This window comes from Plasmodium relictum, assembly GCF_900005765.1.
Source record: "Plasmodium relictum strain SGS1 genome assembly, chromosome: 2".
NCBI lineage: Eukaryota > Apicomplexa > Aconoidasida > Haemosporida > Plasmodiidae > Plasmodium > Plasmodium relictum.
Window position 1 is genome coordinate 247262 of NC_041680.1, and position 22987 is coordinate 270248.

The 22987-nt window shown below is 17.4% G+C and overlaps 7 protein-coding genes across 7 annotated transcripts; 3 read left to right on the forward strand and 4 right to left on the reverse strand.

Annotated features, from left to right (window-relative positions):
- Window positions 1–138: 138 nt before the first annotated feature.
- Window positions 139–807, reverse strand: PRELSG_0208100 (photosensitized INA-labeled protein 1, PhIL1, putative; the record flags this gene model as incomplete). The annotated part of the gene is made up of 1 exon (XM_028679866.1): window positions 139–807. One exon carries the CDS (start codon window positions 805–807, stop codon window positions 139–141), a length of 669 nt encoding a protein of 222 aa, XP_028535543.1.
- Window positions 808–3659: 2852 nt separating this feature from the next.
- Window positions 3660–6067, reverse strand: PRELSG_0208200 (conserved Plasmodium protein, unknown function; the record flags this gene model as incomplete). Its single annotated transcript, XM_028679867.1, has 11 exons — window positions 3660–3734; window positions 3828–3881; window positions 3977–4030; window positions 4110–4180; window positions 4290–4469; window positions 4586–4891; window positions 4993–5048; window positions 5134–5204; window positions 5436–5567; window positions 5886–5953; window positions 6052–6067. 11 exons carry the CDS (start codon window positions 6065–6067, stop codon window positions 3660–3662), a joined length of 1083 nt encoding a protein of 360 aa, XP_028535544.1.
- An 800-nt stretch (window positions 6068–6867) lies between these two features.
- PSOP24 (secreted ookinete protein, putative) lies at window positions 6868–9930 on the forward strand (the record flags this gene model as incomplete). Its single annotated transcript, XM_028679868.1, has 4 exons — window positions 6868–9273; window positions 9399–9591; window positions 9696–9777; window positions 9879–9930. The coding sequence occupies 4 exons, from the start codon at window positions 6868–6870 to the stop codon at window positions 9928–9930; spliced, it is 2733 nt and encodes a 910-aa protein (XP_028535545.1).
- A 301-nt stretch (window positions 9931–10231) lies between these two features.
- PRELSG_0208400 (conserved Plasmodium protein, unknown function) lies at window positions 10232–11711 on the forward strand (the record flags this gene model as incomplete). Its single annotated transcript, XM_028679869.1, has 6 exons — window positions 10232–10468; window positions 10591–10783; window positions 10948–11110; window positions 11194–11317; window positions 11397–11471; window positions 11607–11711. The coding sequence occupies 6 exons, from the start codon at window positions 10232–10234 to the stop codon at window positions 11709–11711; spliced, it is 897 nt and encodes a 298-aa protein (XP_028535546.1).
- A 244-nt stretch (window positions 11712–11955) lies between these two features.
- Window positions 11956–12747, reverse strand: PRELSG_0208500 (conserved Plasmodium protein, unknown function; the record flags this gene model as incomplete). The annotated part of the gene is made up of 1 exon (XM_028679871.1): window positions 11956–12747. One exon carries the CDS (start codon window positions 12745–12747, stop codon window positions 11956–11958), a length of 792 nt encoding a protein of 263 aa, XP_028535547.1.
- Window positions 12748–13279: 532 nt separating this feature from the next.
- On the forward strand, window positions 13280–15068 carry PRELSG_0208600 (mitochondrial carrier protein, putative; the record flags this gene model as incomplete). Its single annotated transcript, XM_028679872.1, has 9 exons — window positions 13280–13295; window positions 13441–13648; window positions 13747–13901; window positions 13987–14054; window positions 14139–14222; window positions 14321–14392; window positions 14483–14607; window positions 14751–14805; window positions 14913–15068. The coding sequence occupies 9 exons, from the start codon at window positions 13280–13282 to the stop codon at window positions 15066–15068; spliced, it is 939 nt and encodes a 312-aa protein (XP_028535548.1).
- A 903-nt stretch (window positions 15069–15971) lies between these two features.
- PRELSG_0208700 (conserved Plasmodium protein, unknown function) lies at window positions 15972–22078 on the reverse strand (the record flags this gene model as incomplete). The annotated part of the gene is made up of 2 exons (XM_028679873.1): window positions 15972–20800; window positions 20953–22078. The coding sequence occupies 2 exons, from the start codon at window positions 22076–22078 to the stop codon at window positions 15972–15974; spliced, it is 5955 nt and encodes a 1984-aa protein (XP_028535549.1).
- Window positions 22079–22987: the final 909 nt, after the last annotated feature.

Below are 22987 nucleotides of genomic sequence, written 5' to 3' on the forward strand. Positions count from 1 at the left end.
TACAAGGATATAATTGTAATTAGTTTTATAATTGTTATAAAGAAAGAGATCTACAAAAAATATTAAGGTATGTGCATATACATATAAATGTAAATTTGAAAAAAAAAAAAGATGAGTTAAAAGTATATTTAAAGGAATTTATATTGCTTCGTGAAAAGAATCATGATCAAAATTAAACACAGTTTTAACTCCACTTTCATCATAATATTTTGTGACTTCATATGGTTTATATTCTTCTTCTGGTTCTGTACATTCACAAGGGTCTACTCTAGTAACAAAAGCGTTACTCCATTCTGAATTGTTTTCTCCTTTTCTTCTTCGTCTGAATACTTTTGGGGAAGTTTTAATAGGTATAGATTGAAAAGAACTATTATAAGCAAATAAAGCATTCGAGACAGCTAGAACCCCTGGATCAATTCCCTGGGGACCATCTGCATAGTATAAATTACCATCTGCAAAATTTAATGGTTGAGTAACTTCATGGACATTTACTTCCTTGATATTATTGTATTGATCTGCTGCATAAGGGACTGCATTTACATTATTTAAAGATGGTGTTTGGTTTATATAAACACCTGTATTCATTGCTACATTATCAAAATTGTTCTCGTGTGCTATATTCATTTTTGGAGGGTTATGTGATGTTTCATAAATATTGGGAAGAACGTGAGTAGTACAAGTCAAATTGTTATTTGTATCAACGTGCTTTTGTGGAGAAATAATTGTTTTGCAAGTTAACAAATCTATTTCTTTTATTTTTCCTTGTTTATTGAAATAATATCTTTTTGGTAATATTGAAGAAAGCATCTAAAAGAAAAGTAACATTCAATTTTTTTATGAAAAAGAAAATTAAAAAATTTTTTGAATTATTTAAGAAAAACAGTAATAAAAAAAAAAACTACATTTAAAAAATATCCACAAAAAATTTTATGTAAATATATGAATAATTTCATCTAACATAAAAAAAAAAAAAAAAAAAAATAGCTAGTATGCATAATTTTTTGTGCGTGTGTGTGTGCATGTTGCATTTTTTAGAACAGTTGTACATTTTTTTTTGGCATTTAATTTATTCTTTTTAACAAAAAAAAAAAATGAAATAACTATAATAAAATTTTTTTTCCTAATCTTTCTTATAAATACATATATATATAATATATAAATATATATTTTTTTCTACACACCTTAAAACTATTAAAATTAAAAAATAAATCTCTATTAATATCGTAAGTGTGCAAGCTTCTTAACTCAAAATTATCAATTACAATATTTTATAAATTTAAAAAAAAAAAGTCCTAAATATATTTTTATACAATGTGAATTTACTTTTTAATTCATAATATCTGTGAGGAAAAAAAAAAGTTAATATAATAGTAGTATTATAAGTTGCTATTCAAAAATAATGTTAAAAATATTTTTATATAAATAATTACTCCTATTTAGATAAAAATTTAGAATATAAACTGCTTAAAGAATGCAGCTATAAAAAGAAAAATTATATGTAATGTTTTATTTTTATTTTACTTTTTTACTTATTAATAATTGAATTTAGTAGTATCTTAATATAAATTTACGAGATTAAAATAATAAAATGTTAACAAAAAGAAATTAAAAAAATAGAATGGTCATGTAAAAGGAATAATTTTTAAGAAATATATTCCCTATTCTTTTTTACTTACATATTTTTAGATGTTGTGGAAAACTTATATTTTAATATTAAAAAATTGAATATGTAATTACCATGATATAAAAAAAAGGAATGGAAAGCATTATTCTTAGTGGAAGAGTTCTATATAAAAAAAAAAAAAAAATATATTTTATTAGATAAAGGAATTAATTAAGTATAAAAAAAAATAAATGTATTTATAATGTTTAGTTTTTTATATTAATTTTTTATTCAAACTATTTTATGTATAAGGAAAATAAGACAAAAAAAAAAAAAAAAAATGTGGAAAAATTCAAATAATAGTCATAAAATTATTAAATCTGTTAAAGTTTTTTAATTAGAAGAATCAATAATTATTCGAAATTTACATGAACAATTTATATTTTTTTTATAATTTTTTTTTTTTTTATGAATGAGCAATTCCATATATGTACTAACAGGAGTACACGTGGTTTTTATATTTTAAATGATAAATGCACGCATTTGCTAACATATAAAAAAATTGATAAAATCAATAATTATAACTGTTATTTAAATAATTTTATTATAAAATTAAAATAAATTATTAAATTACTTTAAACTTTATTTTCTTTAAATTTTATAGAAAATAGAGTTAATTTTTAACTATCATATTGTTATTAAAAGAATACACTTTATATAGCATCGTTGTTAAATATCTTATTTACATACTAATAAATATACTTCTATATATGAAGCATATTGCGTTTAATAGTTTTATTGGTTTTTATCCTCTTTGAAAAATCATATAATCATCGCATATCGTAAAATTAATTTATATATAAGTATACTGAGCATGTTAAGAATATGTTTTATATTGTAAATTAAAAAGGAATTATTTTTCTTAGAATTTTTTCATTTAGTATATAATAAAATAATAGTACTTTTTATTGAATTATATCTTTTATTGGATGATATAGAAAAAAAAGAAAGTTTTTTTTTTGTTCATATCTTTTAGTTTTACGATACATATAAGAAGATATATGAAAAGCAAATTTTTACAATACTAAAAAAATTTTTAAATTTATTCGAAATAAAGTTAATAAATGAACTTTTTTCTATAATTTCTTTAAAATGAAAAGTCACATGAATAATTTTTTTATGGAAAATAAAATTAATATTTATGTTATTAAATTATCTTTGAATGAAGCGAAAACTTTGAATTTTATACTATTGATTTTATATTTTAATGGTGAAGTTGATAATTCCCTAATATTTATTTATAATTGAAAAAGTTACAATACAAATAAATAAAAGGTAGAGTATTAAGATAATTAATTTGTATCTTTAATTGTGTGTATTATTTATTTATATTAATGTATACTATTGTCTAAATATTACATTATAATGCCTCAGGCAAATTAAGAAATTATGTTATTATATATATGTATGTTAATTCAGCAAAATTATGTCAAGTAATAATTAAGTATCTTAACTTTTTTCTTTTTTTTATTTTAAATTTGTAAATATATAGAACAAATATTTCTATATTTTTCTTTTTAAAAAATACAGATGCATTATTTATTACTTTATATCTTAAAATCAAGTAGTTTTTTAAATATGGTTATTTATAAATTTTTTAATTTTTAAAGTTCACTTTGAAATATAAAAAATTTTGAATAAGCAAAACAATTTTATTAATTATTTTATGTATTTTTGTGAAAATTAAAAAATGAAATGTACATCATTTTAATAAAAATATAATTTAATGATTAAAATTATATACAATCATAGAAAAGAATTAATCTAACATATATGCATATATGTATTATATTAACACATGGGAAAATTTTTAAAAATTGTTTTAGCATTATTATTTTTCTATTAAAAATTAAATAAATGGAAAGATATAAAAATTAAAAAATGTTTAAAGCAAATTTTTGTTTATATGAACTAAAAAAAAAAAAAAAAAATTACACAATTCTTTTTTTTTTAATTTAATTCATGAATTTAAAATTAAAAAAAAATAAAACTTAATTCAAAAATACTCATCCTTTTTTTTATCAATTATTTCATCATTTTTAGAGGTATCTTTTGGGAGTAATGCAATAATCTATGCAATATTAAAAAAAGTAAAAATATATATATATATATATATATGTTTTATTTTTATTTATAATTAGAAAATTTCTTTTCTTTTTATTACCATTAGTTGAATTCCTGCTACAGCTAAACCAACAGATATATTGGACAAGTGACTCTAAGTGATAAAAATAAAAAATATAAATAATATATATAATTTTATTTTCAAAACATTTAAGAAAGGAGATATTAAAAATAAAAAAATATCCTTACTTTCCAATGAAAGTGGTTAAAAAATTGATTAAAACTTGTATCTTTACATAATCCCTACATTAAAAAAAAAAAAAAAAGAAAAAAAAAGTTAAAAAAAAAAAAATTTCAGTAAATAAAAAAAAAAACATATTACAGGAATGTGGGATTGTGATCTATTTAATATAGAAAATTGAATATATGGTGCCATAATCGTATTTAGACATGCTAAAAAAAAAAAAGAAAAAAGAAATTAATAAAAATAAATGTAAAAGAGCAACATATGCTTGTTTAATATTTCAATATATTAGTTTTTTTTTTTTATTTATATATTTACTTGATAAAACTACTTTAATTGTAAGAACTTTATCGTAAGAACAATTACTTGAAAACATAAAATACAAAAAACAATTTAATATTTTATCCATTGATTGAATAATTAAATAATTACTTAGACCTTTAAAAAAACCGTAAAAACCATCATACATATAAGTCAAATGAATAATATTTTTTAAATCTGAAAAAAAAAAAATTCGAAAAAGGTAATTTATTATGTTCATATATTTTTGTTTACATATTTTTATTTTATTGTATTATTTGTTTATTTTATTTTATTATTATTTTTTTTTTTACTATAAATAAAGGATTTTGAATTATTTTGAAAAATTATTAATTTGGTTGATATATTTAATAAAGGATAAGATAAAATGCAACTAACATATTCATAAAAACTATGATAAAACGATAAATGAAAAAACTTCTTTTTCTTTTTTTTTTTTATAAAATTATTTTCTTCTTTAACAAAATTAATATGCTTAACTATTTTATAATTGGTATTATCTCCAATAAAATTATTAGTATTTTCTTTTTTATTCACAAATCTTCTTTCATAATTTGATATTATCTTTTTATCATATATATCTTTTTTTTTCTTGTTTTCTATATTATAGTTAAAAATTTATATGTGCGTAATTATTATATAATCATATAAAAAAAAGATATTTATTTTATTCATATATATATATATTGTTGTTTCCTACTTATTCTTTTGAATATAACGAAATGTAGTTTTTCTAAAAAGTAATAAATAGACTTTCTGTAAAAGTAAAAGTAAAAGTAAACACATATATGAATTTTATTTAATTTTTTATTATTTTAATTAAACGGAAAATTATTTATACTTTGTTGTTATATGAGCTAACATAGGTATTACTCCTTTATATAATCCCTTAAAACCTTCATCGTTGTAAATCTGAAGTGCACATAAACAAAAAAATATATAAGAAAATCAAATTGAATATAAAAATTAAGATAAACATATATATAAAAATATATTTCATCTTAAAGTAGAGAAATTATTATATTCTTTTTTAAAAATCTAGTTGTATATTTACAATATTATTTTCTATTTTAATAATTTTATCTTATTGTTATAAAATATAACTATATATATTATTAATTATAAAAAAAAAAAAAAAATTACCTGATGTAGACTATTAAATATATGAATAATATATGTTTTTAAATTTAAATTATTTAAATTAATAAAATGGTTGTATTTGATACTCTCATCATAATAATTTAAATATTTATATAATATGCTTCTGCATTGTATCTAAGAATAATTTAAGAATAAAAAAAAAAAATGGAAGTGTGTTTAAGGTTAACATAAGAGCTATTTGATAGAGTAATTCATAGTTTTTCCTCATAAGACAATAAAAAAAAGGGAAGTATTATTTCAAATTTTCATATATTTTTTAAATATAATTTAAGATATTATTAATATAAATTTTCATAAAGATAACATTCTTTTTTTTTTTTTTTTTGAAACAATAGTTTATAGTAAACATTTACATATTTTTGTTTTTTTTAAAACTAAATTTTAACTAAGTTTGATTTTATTTTTTTTTTTAAATTATATGTATTTTATAACATTATACAAAGGATAAGAAATAAAATAAAATGGTGAAAATCCTATCTCAAATTTTGGTTTTTCGTCATCTAACAAAAAAAAAAAAAAAAATTATATAACGAATAATTAAAAGAGTTATATATTCTGTTTAATTTTTTTTTATATAACATAATTATTATTAAATTACATTTTTCTATTAACATTTTATAAAAATGTTAGCTTAATGTTTAATAAGACTTCTCTTTTTATTTGATGGTTATTTAAGGATGATACCTTTTACAAATTTGCTTATATATTTTAAAAAAAATTACAAAATTAAAGTAAAAAAAAAAAAAAAAAAAAGAAAAATGGAATAATTATTTAAATATTTTCATTTTTTTTTTCTTTTAATTGATATAAAGATAGAAACAGAAAAAATTAATTTTATTATTTATCTAGGAGTGGTAAAGTTTAAAAAAAAAATGAAAAAAATGTCAATTTTATTTTTAAAAACAAATATATAATTATTACACTTTAGAAAAAAAAAAAAAGAAAAAAAGAAATAATTATTCTAAAAATAAAATAAAAAAAAAGCTTTTATATTGTGTTTTTTTCTAATTTAAATATATTTTTTTGTAAATAAATTTTTTTCTTATATTTTTTTCTTTTTTTCTTTCCTGTTTTAATTCTCTTTATTGTATTATTCTGCTTTGTTTTTAATTTATAAAATTAATAAAACATTGATGTATCATATGATTTCAAAAGAAATTATTAAGGGGAATACAACACAATATATTTTTCTTTGTAAATATAAACGTATTACACGAATATATATATATATATATATATAAATGTATATTATCATAAATTAAAAAAACTAATATAGAATTTTTTTATTGTACTTGTATTTGATTTATCTACAAGTGTAAATATTGAAAATAAAAAAAAAAATAAAAACAGAATAAAGAAGGAAAGAAAGAAGGGGAAAAAAAAAAAAAAAGAAGAGAATCACAAAATATATTTGATGCAAAAAGTAAAATATGAAAAATTAAAAAAAAAAATGAAAATTTTGTGTATATTTCTTTCTTGTTTAATAACTATTTCTATAATTAAAAATCAAAATATAAATAGGGATAGTAAAATAAATGAAGTTCAAAAGAACATAATAAATCCTGAAACGAACAAAGAAGGAAAAAATGAAAAAAAAAAAATAATAAATGTGAATGAAAATAAAGATGATACAAATGTAAAAAATGAAGAGAAATATAAAAATGAAGGTGAGTTAAGTAATTCTTTTGATAGGAGATATACAATTGATGAAAATAATGTAGATTCTACTGATGACAATAAGACAAAAATAGAACCATTTATTTCTATTGATGAAAAAATTGAGGAAATGAAGAAAGAAAGTTTAAATTCAAATATTAGTGATGATATTACACATTTTATTGAAAATTCCCAAAATATGGAAAATAATGACTTTGATAATTCTAAAGAAACGAAAGAACATTTAGATGAAATTTCATCAGGAGATAATGAAAATCATATGAATGATATGCTATTGAAAAGTGAATACGGGGAAAAATTATATTATGATAATAATACAGCGAAAAATATTTATAAAAATGAAGAAATTCAAGATAATAAAGACATGTTAAATTTCGAAAAAAAACTAAATAGTATGGAAATTGAAGAAGAATATGAAAATAAAAGTGAAAGTGAGAATGAAAATACAAATAAGAAAGATAAAGTAAACCATATCAAAACTATAAATAAAAAGGGTAAAAAGAATAAAGCAAAAAGGAAAAAAGAAAAAGAAAATTCTGATAATGAAGAGAATGAGTTAAAATATAATATGAAAAATGACAATATAACAAATAATAATAGTAATAATGATAATAATAAAGATGAAAAAAATCAAAAAATCAAAATGGATAATGATTTCAATAAAAATTACGAAAAATTAAAATTAAGCAAGCCAGAATTCATAGGAACCTTTTTTGAGTTTTTAGGAGAAATAATTTTAATAATAAAAATAGGAATAATTTATAGGTATACGCATTTTGTAATTCCATTAAAAAATATAATTATATATAATGTACTAACTCACATGGAAGAGTTCTTTTTAACTATTTTATCAATACATAAAAAAAGTAGTGAAAAATATAAAGATATTTATGGAATTGTACTAATATGTTTTTTTATATACTTTTTAAAGGTTTTAGTAAGTAAATGCTTTTTTAATAGAAATAAAAATACTGTTGATACATTTAAGAATGGATCGAGTGAAAATGCATATATTGAAAATTTATTGAAAAGAATATTATTTAATTTAGAAAAAAAGAAAAATATATCTAATTATGAAAATATATTGAATGATATATTAGAAAACACAGATAATATTTTAGTAAATATTAATATAATAAATAAAGAAAATAAAAATATATACACAGATATGATATCAAATATTAATAATATAGGTATTTTTACATATATTTCTACTCAAGCTTTAAAAAAAATTAACTCAAAATCAGATTTAATTATAAGTGAATTAACTACTAATAGATTGATTGATGATGAAATAAAAATGGATAAATTGAAAAGTAATATACTAAATGAATACGATGATAATGAAGTAAATAAAATGAAAGATAATTTCTTAAATGAATTTAATGAAAATGATATAAATAAATTAAGATGCGATGTAATAAATAATGAATTTGATGAAAATGGAATTCATGATTTCTTAAAAAAATCAGGTGATTATGAGTATGATGATAGTATAAATAAATGTATTAATAATGATATAAACAATAAAAACGTATTTTATTTTAAAAACTCTATTAATGCATTAAATGATAATAAGAAAGTTAATTTAAATAATATAGAAGATACAAGGAAAAGTGAATATGATAATTTTAATAATAATTATTTAAGAGATGACACTAATAATAAAAATGACAATTTGATTAGAGAAAATTCAGATACACTCAATGTAAATGAGAGTATTGATAATAAAAATAACATAAATAGCTATCCATTAAATGAATACAAAGATGAAGAAAAAACTGGTATTTTATTTAGTAAAGATTTAAATATAAATGAAAAGGAGTTAGTAAATAAAAAAAATTCTATAATGAATAAAAATATAAATGTAAATAATAATGTAAATTCCTTAAATAATATAAACGAATTAAATAATAATTTTAATAACATAAATAATGTTTATAACTTTAATTCTAATGTAAATAACGTAGTTCATACAAAAGAAACACACAATTACGAAAATGATTTGATAACTCATCAAGACAATTTACAATCATTAAATGTAAATTGTAATACTGCTGAAAAAAATATTGATGATAATACCATTGACAAAATTAAGATAAATCCCACAAATCCTATATTAGAGGAAAATGCTAAAAATAAGGTAATATGATTAAAAATATGGATATATATATATATATATATATATATATATATATATATATATATATATATATATATACATGCTTAACATTTATTCACAAAATTTTCTTTATATTTATATTTTAGAATGAAGAAGAATTGAATATAAATAAAAATTTAATGAATAACTATGCAAATAAGAATGAACAAATAAAATCAAGTGATGACTTAATAAATAATACAAATGCTCAATTTTTTGATTCATTTAATAAAAAAAATTCTAATTTAACTAGTGATAATTTTATTAGTAAACAAGATTACATGCCTAATTATGTTCAACGTAATTATATTTTTTATATAAATAGAAAAATTAAAATAAATATATATATATATATATAAGTATTCATTCATATATATGCGAATATTTATTTGTTTTTTTTTTAGCCCCATATTCATATGTACAACCTTCATATCAAGTATTAGAAAATTCAGCTAATAGAAATCAGAAATATATTACACAAAGAAAGTAAGAAAAATAAATAAGTACATAAAAAATATGTACATATATATATGCATACTTATATAATTCCAATAATGCATAAATTTTCTTTTTTTCTTTTTTTTCAGAGAACGACAAAAAATTGTTGCAACAAAATCTCCCTTTAAAAATATTCCATAATATTTTATTTTTTATTTTTTTTTTAAAATAATTTTATTTTTTTAAAATATAAAATATATATACATATGTGTAATATTTTGATAAGAAATATATAATAATGTACTTATATGATTTAATATATATACATATACATATACATTTTTTTTTTTTTTGTTTGATATAATTTTTTTAATTTATAAACAGACTTTTTAATTTGGTAAAATATTATTTTTTATAAAACGTTCATATTTTTAAGATTGTTATATTAACATGAATACAAAAAAGAAAAAAAAAAAACTATTTTATAACAATCTAATAAAAAATGCTTTCAAATATTAAACATTATAAATACTTAAATTTACAAAAAATTATAAAACATACAAAAATAAAAAATAATTTTTTTATATATTTTAAATCTCATAATGTAGCTAATGAGAAAAATACAAATAATTATTTTGATTATAATGAAGATTATAAGTTACTCAAAAGACTTCAAAATAATGAAATTGATGATATTTTAAATATAAATGATGAAAGAAATATTTTAAAAATTAAAAAGGTATAAAGAATTGTACTTACACATTTCATTTTAATTTGAATAATGAAATATATTTATTTTTAAATAATATTTATAAATATATATATATATATATATTTATGTAATTATTTATTTTCTACTAGAAATATTTAAAATTGTTAAAAGCTTATCATCCTGATGCCTATATGAAGGAAAAGAATGAAAAAAGAAAAAAAAATAAAGAAGAAATTTTTCTTCAGATATATAAAAAATATAAAAATATTAGCAAAGAGTATCAGAACACTTATGATACAGAAATAATCGATGAATCCATTTATGAGAATGAAGAAGAAAAAAGTAATAAAAAAAAAAAAAATTAATTAATTATATATTTTTTTATATTACTATATAATTTTTAAGATCTTTCATTAAGTTGTTATTATAAAATATCCTTATTATTTAATTCTTATTTTTATTTATATACTATTTCATGGTCTTTATTTTATTTTTTTTTTATAAAGGTGATAGATTAGAAAAATATAAAAGATATTCAGAAGGAAAAAGAAATGATATAAACAATAAGTACTTAGAAATTTATATTTTAATAAGTATATTATTAACCTTTTGCATAGTTTTTTTAATATGTATTTATTTACCTTTTGATATAGATATTGACAAAGAAGAGTATATAATTAAAAAAAAACAATAAAAATTTAATAATAAATAATTTTACGATATTTTATGTGTATTAAATTTTTTTCTTTTAGATTTTATGATGATACTGATGATAATAAAGTTGAAATTGTTTCTTGCTTTTATAATCCAGCTATGAAAAGATATGAATATTTTTCAGATAATTTTTTGCCACCTCATCCCTATCAATTATATTATGTAAAATGAATAAAAAAAAAATAATTTCAATTAAAATTTTTTAAATAGCAAGATATTAAATTTTTTTTTTTTTTTAAAGTTTTATAAAAACAAGTTCCCTAGTTTATCTTTAGATGAAAACATTTTAAAACTGAAACATTTCGAAGTTGTAAAGGTAATAAAAATAAAATGTAATAAAAAAAGTCACGAAAAAATTATTTATTTAATATATATGCTTATTTATATATCTTTCTCATACATAGTAATTTTTTTAAAAAATAAAATGAATTTTTTTTTTTTTTGGGAGCAGTTACCAAAAAATCGAGCAAAAAAAGCCAGGCTTTTATACGACAAGAAAAAAGACGAACTTATTTTTTTAAAAAAAAAGAAAAAAATACAATTAAAGACGGAATAAAACATAAACACTAAGATGTATAGCAATAAATGTTAGAAAAAAAAAAAAAAAGTTAAAATTCATTAAGAATAAAAGTGAGAATTGTAATTACTTATTTTAATAAATGATGGATTAACACATAAAAATATATGTATTCTAATTAAAAAAAATGCCTTATAATAAATGATATTATAATTACAAATATCTTTAACTTATATTTAAAGTCATTTATTAATTTCTTGCTTTTAATTTATTATTAACTATTTTACTTTTTTTCATTTATATTTATCACATCTTCATCTTCACTTACTTGAACTTCGCTTTCCTCTTCGACTTCTTCACTTTCTTCTTCATTTTCCTCTTCATTTTCTTCTTCATTTTCCTCTTCATTTCCCTCATTTTCTTCTTCATTTTCCTCATTATCTTCTTCATTTTCCTCATTATCTTCTTCATTTTCCTCATTATTTTCTTCGTTTTCATCATTATCTTCTTCACTGTCTTCATCGTTTTCTTCTTCACTTTCTTCGTCGTTTTCTTCGTTTTCTTCATCGTCTCTATTTTCTTCATTTGATTCTTCATTCAACTCATCTTCATCAGATGCATTTTCATTTTTTTTACCTTCATTTTCATCATTATCGAATTTGTTTACATTCATTTTTTCATTTATTTCATTTTCATCTGATTCATATTCATTTTCATTAGATTCATTTTCATTTGTTTCTACTTCACTTATCTCTTCTTCACCTATTTTATTTTCATTTATCTCACTTTCATTCACGTCATTTTTTCTTGTTTCCTTTTCATCATAATCATAAATAGAATCAACTACTTTATTTGTATTTTCATTATTTGAATTATATAAATAGTCGTCATTTTCTTCAATTTTTGCTTTTTTTTTTTTTGTTGTTTCTTTTGAATATTTTGTTAATTTATCAGTTTTATTATTTATATCTAAATTATTATATTCTCTTATAATTAAATTCGGAATTTTTGCTTGGTACTTTTCTCCTACGTTTATTTTACCATCAACTTTTGACATATATTTTCTTTTTGCCATTTTTTTTTTTAAATAATAAAACAAAGAATTCAATTTAAAAGTAAAAAAGAGAGATATAAAGAGAAAATATTTAAAAAAAATTTTAATTTTTTTTAGCTTTATGATCAAATTCAAACAAAAAACTTCTTATTATAAAAGGGAAGATTTGATTCAGAATAAAATTATATGATATGAAAAAATAAAAATATTAAAAATTTTAGTATTTTTTTTTTTTTTTAATTTTGTTTTAAACAATTTTAATTGTAAAGATATTATTATTTCATAATATTTATAAAATATATTTAATTAAAAAAAAAAAAATGCTAATCTTTCGAATTAAAAATAGCAAAAGAAATAAAAAATTATTTTTTTAAAGCCATGCTCTTTTTTTCTTTTTGTTATGACTTATTTAAGTAATATAAAATTAAAGTTCATCCTTATAAAATTTTATTTAATAAATTAAATATACTTTGTTAAGAAAAAGAAAAAAATAATCTGAAGTTCTAAATGTACTTGTTTTTGCATCTTCTGAAATTCTTTATATGTATACAAAATGAAAGATGATGAAGGTTTGTATATATATATATATATATATATATATATATATATATAAAATTTAAAAATATGAATTATTTAAAATATATAAAAAAGTAAAAAAAATTCCAAAGATAAAAATATAATATTCAACTATTAATTTTAATTTCTTAAAATTAGTAAATAATTTAGGTAATATGCTATACACTTTATTGGGGTCTGTTTTTGCCTCAATTATAAGCAGAACTTTACTATATCCATTAGACACAATTAAAACAAATAAGCAAGTTCATATAAATAATTACAAAACTTATCAAAATTTCGATAAATTTTTTTTTTTTTCATTTATTAAAAAATTTGGTTTTAAAGGATTATATAAAGGTTTTCTGTATGTATAATATTTTTTGGCAGATAAAATTTTAATTATTATAATATATATATATATATAATTTTTATATTTCTTTTTTTTTAAAAATATTGTTTCAGTTTTGCATCTTTAACAACAATTCCGGCGACAAGTTTATATTTTTGTTGTTTTGAATATTTAAAATTAAAAAGAATAGATTTCAAAAAAAAATACAAAGAAAAATCTGAAGATGAGAATTTTGATCATTTAAATTACTTCGATTATTTTTCTTTAGGTATTACAATTTAAGCATATTTTTTTAAATGATCATTAGAATATATATTTATAATAATTCATTCATTTCTTTTTTTTTTACATAGGTTTATTAGCAGAAATTATATCATGTATCATATTTGTTCCAATAGATGTTGTTAAAGAAAGACTGCAAGTATTAAGATATATTAAAAAAAAAAAAAATATATAAAACTTTTAACATTAATTATTATTTTATTTTATTTTTTTTTTTATTCAGGCACAAAAGTATTTGCAATTAAGAGAATATAATAAATCTTACTATTTGATAAAAGATCTAATTAATAGAGATGGATTCTTTAGAGTAATTCTGATATTCTTAAAGTTCATTTATTTTTACATTTGTTCCTATTTTCTCACCTTTCTTTCTTTTCTTTTTTTTTTTTTTTGATAAATTTTTAGTTATATAGAGGATATACTTCTACATGTTTAACATATGGTATGTTCGGTGGATTTTTTTTCTTTTTTCAGAATGTAAAAATAATAAATTAATAAAAATGAAAAAATAAAAATTATGTTGCATTATAATTTTATGATTTTATTTTTGAAATAACAATTCATTAGATTGGTCAAAAACTAATGAAGGAATTAAGTATAGAATCGTCAAATTTTAACAGCTTTCAATTAAATCTTATTTGCTCCTTTTTATCTGGTCTAATAACATCTCCTTTTGACGTAGTTAGGATTAGGTTTTTTTATTTATAAAAAAAAAATTCTTTTAATAATTTACATTATTTGCGTATTTTTTTTTTTTTTAATTTAATTTTGATGTTGTGTTTTTAATATTTCACAAGCGCATATATTTACTAATTATTGTATCTTTTATTTATAGGTATCAAATTCAAGAAAAAAATAAAACATTGTTCTATTATAATAATTCCTTTGATGTATAAAAAAAAAAAAAAAAAGAATAAAAAATAAGAAGTTAAATTTAATACAAATAAGATTTAATTTTCAAATAAAATTGATTGTAATTTTTCTTGGAATTTAACAGGGAATAAATAAATTGTTAAAAGAAGGAAATATTTTTAATTTATTTAAAGGAAACATATATAGATGTAGCTTACTCTGCCTTAGTATGTCAATTAATGTAACTATTATTGAAATTCTTAAAAAAATTCTTAATAATACAAATAATATAAAAAATTAATTTTTCATAAAGACAAAAATTATTTTCATTTTAAAATTTTTAATTGAATTTTTATCTAGTTTTGTTTACTTAGGATATTTTTATTTTTTTTTTTTTTTCTAAATCTTTTTATTATAATTTTATTTAAACAGCAAATTTTAATTTCGTTATGAGGTTTTTATCTATATTGCTCACATTTTTTATTACATTAATACCTTTTTATGAATATATATATACATATGTTTTTAATATATTTCTAAAAAAATGGTATTCTTATAAGTACGAAAAAAAAATGTTTTAATCATTCTTAAAAATTTGTAAATATAAATATGTATTTATGCACATTATTCTTAATACATTTATTATATTTATTTCTCCTAAATATTATATATATATATACATACACATTAATAAATATACATCCCATATGAAATTATATTTTTTTTTTTTTTTTTTAATTAATTACACTCTTGTATATATTTTCATTCTTTGGAATTTTCTTCAGTGTAATTATTTTGTAATAAAATACTTAAATTACTTTAGGTTTTTCCATATATAATATATTTATATTTAACTTTTTTAATATAATTTTTTTTTTCTTTTTATAAAATGTTTCACTTCAATTTTTTTTTTTTTATGTAAATTACGTTTTTTAAACTTCCGCAATTTTTAAAAAAAATTATATATATAAAATATAACTTTTTTATTTTTATGTAATTGTATGCATATATATTATTACCTTAATAAATAGTATATATTACATTTTCTTTATATATATATATATATATATATATATATATATATATATATATTCCTTCACTTAATTACGCTTTAATTTATTATTATTATTATCATATAGTTTATATAAGTGGATGATAATTTACATAATTGTTTATTTGCATTTTATTATAATTTATAAATGTTTCATAATTTCTTAATATTCGCTTTTTCACACAAATCTATTAATGGATTATTGCATTTACTTTCTAATTCTTTTTGAAAATTTAAAACGTCAATGTCACTTTTATCTTGATCACCTTTTTTATTCTCACTAGAAACAAAATTTAATTGATTACTTAATGCTTCTACATACTTTAAGTTAATATCATTTAATGAACTCTTATTAAGCATATATAAATTTTCGTTATTTAATAATTTTTTAAAATTATTATTTGTTGAAGCATTCAATTCATTTGTATTATAATCGTTTTTATATTTATCACTGTTTATTTTTTGATGATTTAAAACATTTTTATTTTTATTCATGTTAATTAATGATAATAAATTGGAAGCACTATCGTTATATGAATTATTTTTTTTTAAGAAATTTTCTGTATTTATCATAGGATTATAATCTAATAAACTTTTTTCATTAACTTTTACATTAGGTAAATTATTATTTAGCATTAATAATTTATTCTTATTTTTTAAATCATTTGTATCTATGTCTATTTCCCTTTCATTGTTCATAGACTTTAAATTATTTAAATCCTTTGTTAACTTATTTAAATTTGAACAGTTATTATTTATATTTAAAATATTTCCGCTTATCGTTGAATTAGAATTCACATTGTTATCACCTAAGTTATTTATAAAACTTGGAGTATCTCCATTTAAATATTTTTTTTGTGATGAATTATTTTTTAGGTTATTAAAATTAATATCTAAATTATTATTTATTGTATTATTTAACTGATTACTATTAACTGAACTACTTAATGGATTAGTAATATTTGTAGAGTTAACTTTATTTGAATTAATGGTATTATTTATGCTAGTTGTATTAACCGGATTATTTATTTTATTAGTTTTAATTACGTTATGAATTTGATTTATTTTAATAGAATTATTTAAATGATTATTAGTATTTAATGAACTATTTATTTTATTAGCATTATTTATTGAATTATAATATAATTGATTTGCATTAATTGAATTTATTTTATTAATATTATTATTAGTAGTAGTGGTATTGTTATTATTATCATAACTATTATTATTACTATGATTATTCTTCTTATTATTATTATCATTACTATTATTACTGCTATGATTATTCTTATTATTGTCATTATTATCATTATTATTATTATTATTATTAATGTTATCATTGTTATTATTATTATGATTATGATTATTATTATTATTATTATCATTATTATTATTACTAACAATAAAATTATGATGAGGAGTCATTACATTCATTTTTTGATTATTATGAATAATATTAGGAAGATTTTTTATCTCTTTAGTTGATAAAGTAGAATTGTTTTTTGAAAATGCTTTATCCCAATAATTCTTAAATTCTTCATATAATATGTTATGATCCACTTTATTATTAATATTTTTTGAGTTAGTTATATTGAAATCATCTTTGTAGCAATTCAAATTAACAAGTATTTGATCCAATTTTTCATAACATTTTAAAATTTTATTATATAAATCAGTAGGTATAAATTTACAAATACTTTGATTTAATATCAATTCCTCTAATAACAAAGAAGTATTTAATATATCTACTTTATATTTATCAAAAATATTTTTCAATTCTATTAATTTGTATTCTCTATTATTATTGATATCTAATTCATTTTTCATCATGTTTTGATTAAAAATAGAAATAGTATTTTCATTTGTTGTAATATTATTATTATTATTATTATTTTCTATGCAAAATGATGAATTATCTTTTAAATTTTTCTGAAGAGATTCCATGAGATTATTTAATTCTAATTCATTATTATTTGTTTCTAAGTTTAGTTTTTGTGCTATTAATTTTTTTATTGAATTATTATTAATTAAATTATTATTTATGCTATTATTACTATTTTTAGAAATATGACTGTTATCGTTAATACTTACATTTCCAATACTATTATTTAAATTGCTTTTGCAATCATTATTATTTAAAATATTCACATTAGATTTATTGAAAATTATATTATCCTTTGCATCACTTAATTCGTAAATATTATTATTTTTTCCTTTTTTTTTATTTTCTATAATTCCATTATTATTATTTATATGTACATTGTCAAAAGAATTATTATTATTTGCAATATTTATTTTTGTTGGCAAAAATGTATCGTTTTTATTTACTTGTTGATTTCTTGTTATCTGATTTAAATTTGAATTATTCAAAAACGAGTTATTAAGAGAAAATAAAGAATTATGTTCTGAATTTGATGTATTATTCCTATTATTATTACTATTGTTTACATTAATATTTTTACTATTATTGTTAGTGATATTTTTTGATAGATTGGGGCTTGTATAATTCATTTTATCAAAACTATCAACATTTTTATTTAACTCATTAGTATTATTCTTTATTTTCATTTGTGTGAATACTGATAAATTTTTATCTACTCTTACATTATTATCCATATGTAAATTATTGTTTTCATTATAATCATGGATATTTTTCTTTTTTTCATTAAATGCATTTATTAATAATTCGTAAATGTTTACATTATCTTCTTTGTTAGAAGAGAAATTGTAACTGCTTTCTTTGTCAATAATTTTATTTGTATTTTCCTTATTATTATTATTGATAATTTTATTTTCCAAATTGCAATACATATTTTCTAAGAAATTATTTTTCGGTAAGCTTTCTAAATTTTTTAAATTGTCACGAATAAAGTTATCATTATTGTTGTTCTTATTCATTTCTATATTTTTCAAAAGGTTAAAATCGGTTCTTTTTTCTAATAAATCAAGATCATTCATATTTAATACTTTTAAATTTAATTTTTTGTATTCATCCATTGTATAATATTGATTCTTATTAGTTTCGTTATTCTTTTTTACATAAATATTATTTTCATTAAAACAATCATCTTTATTTGTATTAGTATTATTATTATTGTTATTATTATTGCTATTACTATAATTATTATTATTATTATTATTTATGTTACAAAGTTTATTAATATTTTCGTTTGATAACGATTTGACTGATTTTATATCATACATATCATAAGGACTACTATTTTGAATATTCAAATTATTATCAACTTTATTTTCATAAATTAAATTATTTACATCAATATCTTTATTAACTGTTTTCATTCCTTTAATAACATTTTCATTATCTCCATTTTTATTTAGTAATGGTACGTAATTGATTAAATTATTTATTATATTATTCTTTCTTGTATTTTCATTATTTATATAAGCATTTCTGTTATATATGTTAGCCATGTTTGTATTTTTATTCATTGTATCCTTCACATTTAAATAATGCATTCTGTTTCTATTAGTATTGTTATCATAGTCATTATTATTATCATTAGTAATATTGGATGTATTTTTCTTCTTATTATCATCTATTTTATTTTTGTTATTTTCATAATTATTTATATTTTCATTTAATTTATTTTTATTATTATTACTGCTATCAATATTGTTATTATTAATAATAGTACTACTATTATTAAAAATATTATTATTATTATTATTATTATTATTATTTTTTTTTTTTTTAATTTTTAAATCGAAGTTGTTTTCATCATTACAACTACTATTAAAAATATCATTATTTAAATTTTTATTTTTTAAATCATTATTTGTATTATTTTTATCATTAACTAAATTATGATTACTGTTAGTATGTTTCATTTCCTTTATTTGATCATTATTTTTATTATCATTGTTGCTATTAATATTAGTCTTTTTTTTTATATTATTTACTGTTGCAATTTTTTTTTCTTTTACTTGATTGGTATTATTATTGAAGCTTTTATTTTTAGAATCATTATCTGTTTGCTTCTCTGAACTAGATATTATATTTTTATTTTTTTCTATGGATTTACTTACACTTTGATCATTTTTTATGCTACTTTTTTTTTTATCTACATCAACATTATTATTTTTTTTCTCATTGATATCACAAGTTGATTCATCTTTTGTGTATTGCAAATATTTTGAATATTTTTCTTTGATAAATTGTTGAAAAAATGATTTATTAAAATCAAATTTAATATTTTTATCTGTTTTATTATTAATTAATAAATCAATAATGTAACTATGCTCATCTTGTATATACTTATTTATTTGATTAACAGTTACACACAATGGAAGAATAAAATTGATATCCTGCTCATATAAATATTCAAAAAAGGAATAAATATTGGAAGAAGAAGTTAAATATAAAACTTCAGTAAAAATTGTTTTTTTACTTTTTTTAACATCTGCTTTATTAATTTCTTTTTTATTGTTTTCAATAATTATTTCTTTATTACTAATTTTAAAAATATATGTTGACCATAAGATTGAAAATTGAATCATTTGTAATGTTTCATGAGATATATCATAATATTCATTTGCTAATTTAATTTGTTCATCAGTTAAGAAAGAAGAATTTAAAAAATTTTTTTTTTTTTCCTTAAAATTTTTTGGTACACTTAAAAATTCAATAATACCTAATTCAGACAGTTTATCCCAAATATTTAATTTTAAATTTACCATTTTCTGTCTAATTATTTCACTTTTTTGGCATACTATCTTTAATTCATTTGCTACATAACTACACATTAAGCAAATAAAAGAATCATTAAAAGTACTGTTCTTATCTTTACTTTTATCATTATTATTTTTCAATAATTTATTATTATATAAATAAAGTAATCCTGGAAAGCTAAATGGCAAAAGAGATTTATCTTTCCAGAGCTCTTTCATATCTAGTACTGCACTACAATCCAATATAATATAAAGTGGAAAACTATTAACATTATTAATTAAATTTATTTGATCTTTATTATAAATACCAGATTCCAAATTTAAACTGGTATTTATATTACTATTTGTATTATTACTGTTATTTTTTTTTTTTTTTTTTTTTTTTTTTTTTTTTTTTTTTTTTTATCATTATTTTCTTCATTATTTTTATTAAAATCATTGAAACTTCTATCATTATTTTTTGCATTATTATTAATTAATTTATTATCTAAAGAATTATATGAACTACTTATATTATTCTCGTTTTTAATACATTTTCCAATGTCTACAAAAGATTTCATCTCTTTAAAATTATAATCATCATCATCATTATCATCATCTTCTTCATCAATATCATCATCTTCATCATTATCATCACCTTCTTCATCATTATCATCATCCTCTTCATCATTATCATCATCTTCATCATTATCATCTTCTTCTTCCTCCTTGTAATTTTTATTTGTTATTTTACTATCAATTTTTAATTTTTCTTCTGAATTTTTCTTTTCTAGACTATTCTCTGTTCTTTCAATTGCATCAACAGAAAAAAATTCTTTTTTTTCCTCCTTTACTTTTCCATTTGTTAAATTTTCCTTTTGATGTATAAACATATAAACATGCATAATAGGAGTATTTCTAACCGTAGCATTCAAACATTTATATGGGCAACATCTTTTATCACTTTTTAAAGCAGAACATATAATTAAGTTACTTTTGTATCCTCTTTTTTTTTTTGCAAATTCTTCTACTTCTTTTAATAATTCTTTAGGATTTTGAATACAATTATATTCTAATCTTATCCATACAGGTATTTGTACATGTTTATATGGATTCTGATATTTATCATATCTAGGGTAAACATAATTACTATCTCTTTTTGCTTGAACGAAACTTAATAATAGTTCTTTGCATGTATTGTCTTGTATAAAGTTATGAGATAAATGCAATTCTTCCATTGGGATTTTTTGAATATAAACTAATTGTTTAATTAATGATACACCATCATCTTTTATACTATTTTTGTAAATTTTTAAAATGTTTATTCCTATGTTTTCATTATAATTTAATACATATTTTAACAATGTTTTTAATCCTAAACAAGTTATATGATTTTCACTTAAATCAATATTTAAACAGTAATAAGTATTATACACTATTTTTATTATTTTTTTTAATATTTTTACTAATTCTAATATATGACTATCGTATAAAGATTTATTATTTAAAGAAATATCTAAATATCGTAACTGTTTTTTCCCTTTACTACTTTTAAAAGTAAGTTTTCTACTTTCTCTTATGTATGACTCCATTTTTTTTTTTTTTTTTTGTTATATTTCTTTTATATTACGTCATGTATTTTATAATATATGTGATTATGTTTTTATTTTTGTTTTCATTTATATTTCATTGATTTTTTTTTTTTTCATTTTTTTTTTTAAAAAAAAAAATGAAAAAAAAATAAAAAATAAATTTTTTAAAATAATCTTTATTCTTTACATATATATATATATATATATATATATATATATATATATGTAATTTCTATTCCTTTAAAAGGTGTGATGCAAAGTTTACTCTGACTATTTCATTATACTATGCTCATTACTTGTTCATAAATTATTATTTAATATATCATTTGCATAATAATAGTAGAAAAAAAAAAAGCGAATGTTAATTTATCTATTAAAAAAAAAAAAAATTGAAAAAATTAGCTAAATTTTTATAAATAAAATATGTATTTATAAATTATGGAAAAAAAAAAAAAAAAAAAAAGTATTTTAATCAATAAATTATAAGCAAATGAATTAATAATTAAAAAAGAATTTAGTAAATGCGTTAATAATTTAAATATTAAATCAATTATAAAATAAGTAATCAAGTAATCACTTAAATATCAAGTATTTCTTTGCAAAGCTCATGCTTTGAAGAATATAAAATATATATGTATATATATAATTTTATTTTATTTTTTTTTTAAATCAAATTTTATTAATCATTATTATTTTTTTGCTTTAATTTTTTTTTTTTTTAAATTAATTTTTTTCCTCTAATTATTTTTGATTTTATTTTAATGAAGAATAAAATTATATATGTATATGCTCATTTTATAAAAAATTTGTACATAAAAAATATTTATAAAATGAAATTTATTAAACACGTGCAATAATTTACAAAAGGTACTTACATGGTATTATTTTGAAGTATAATTTTTTTTTTAT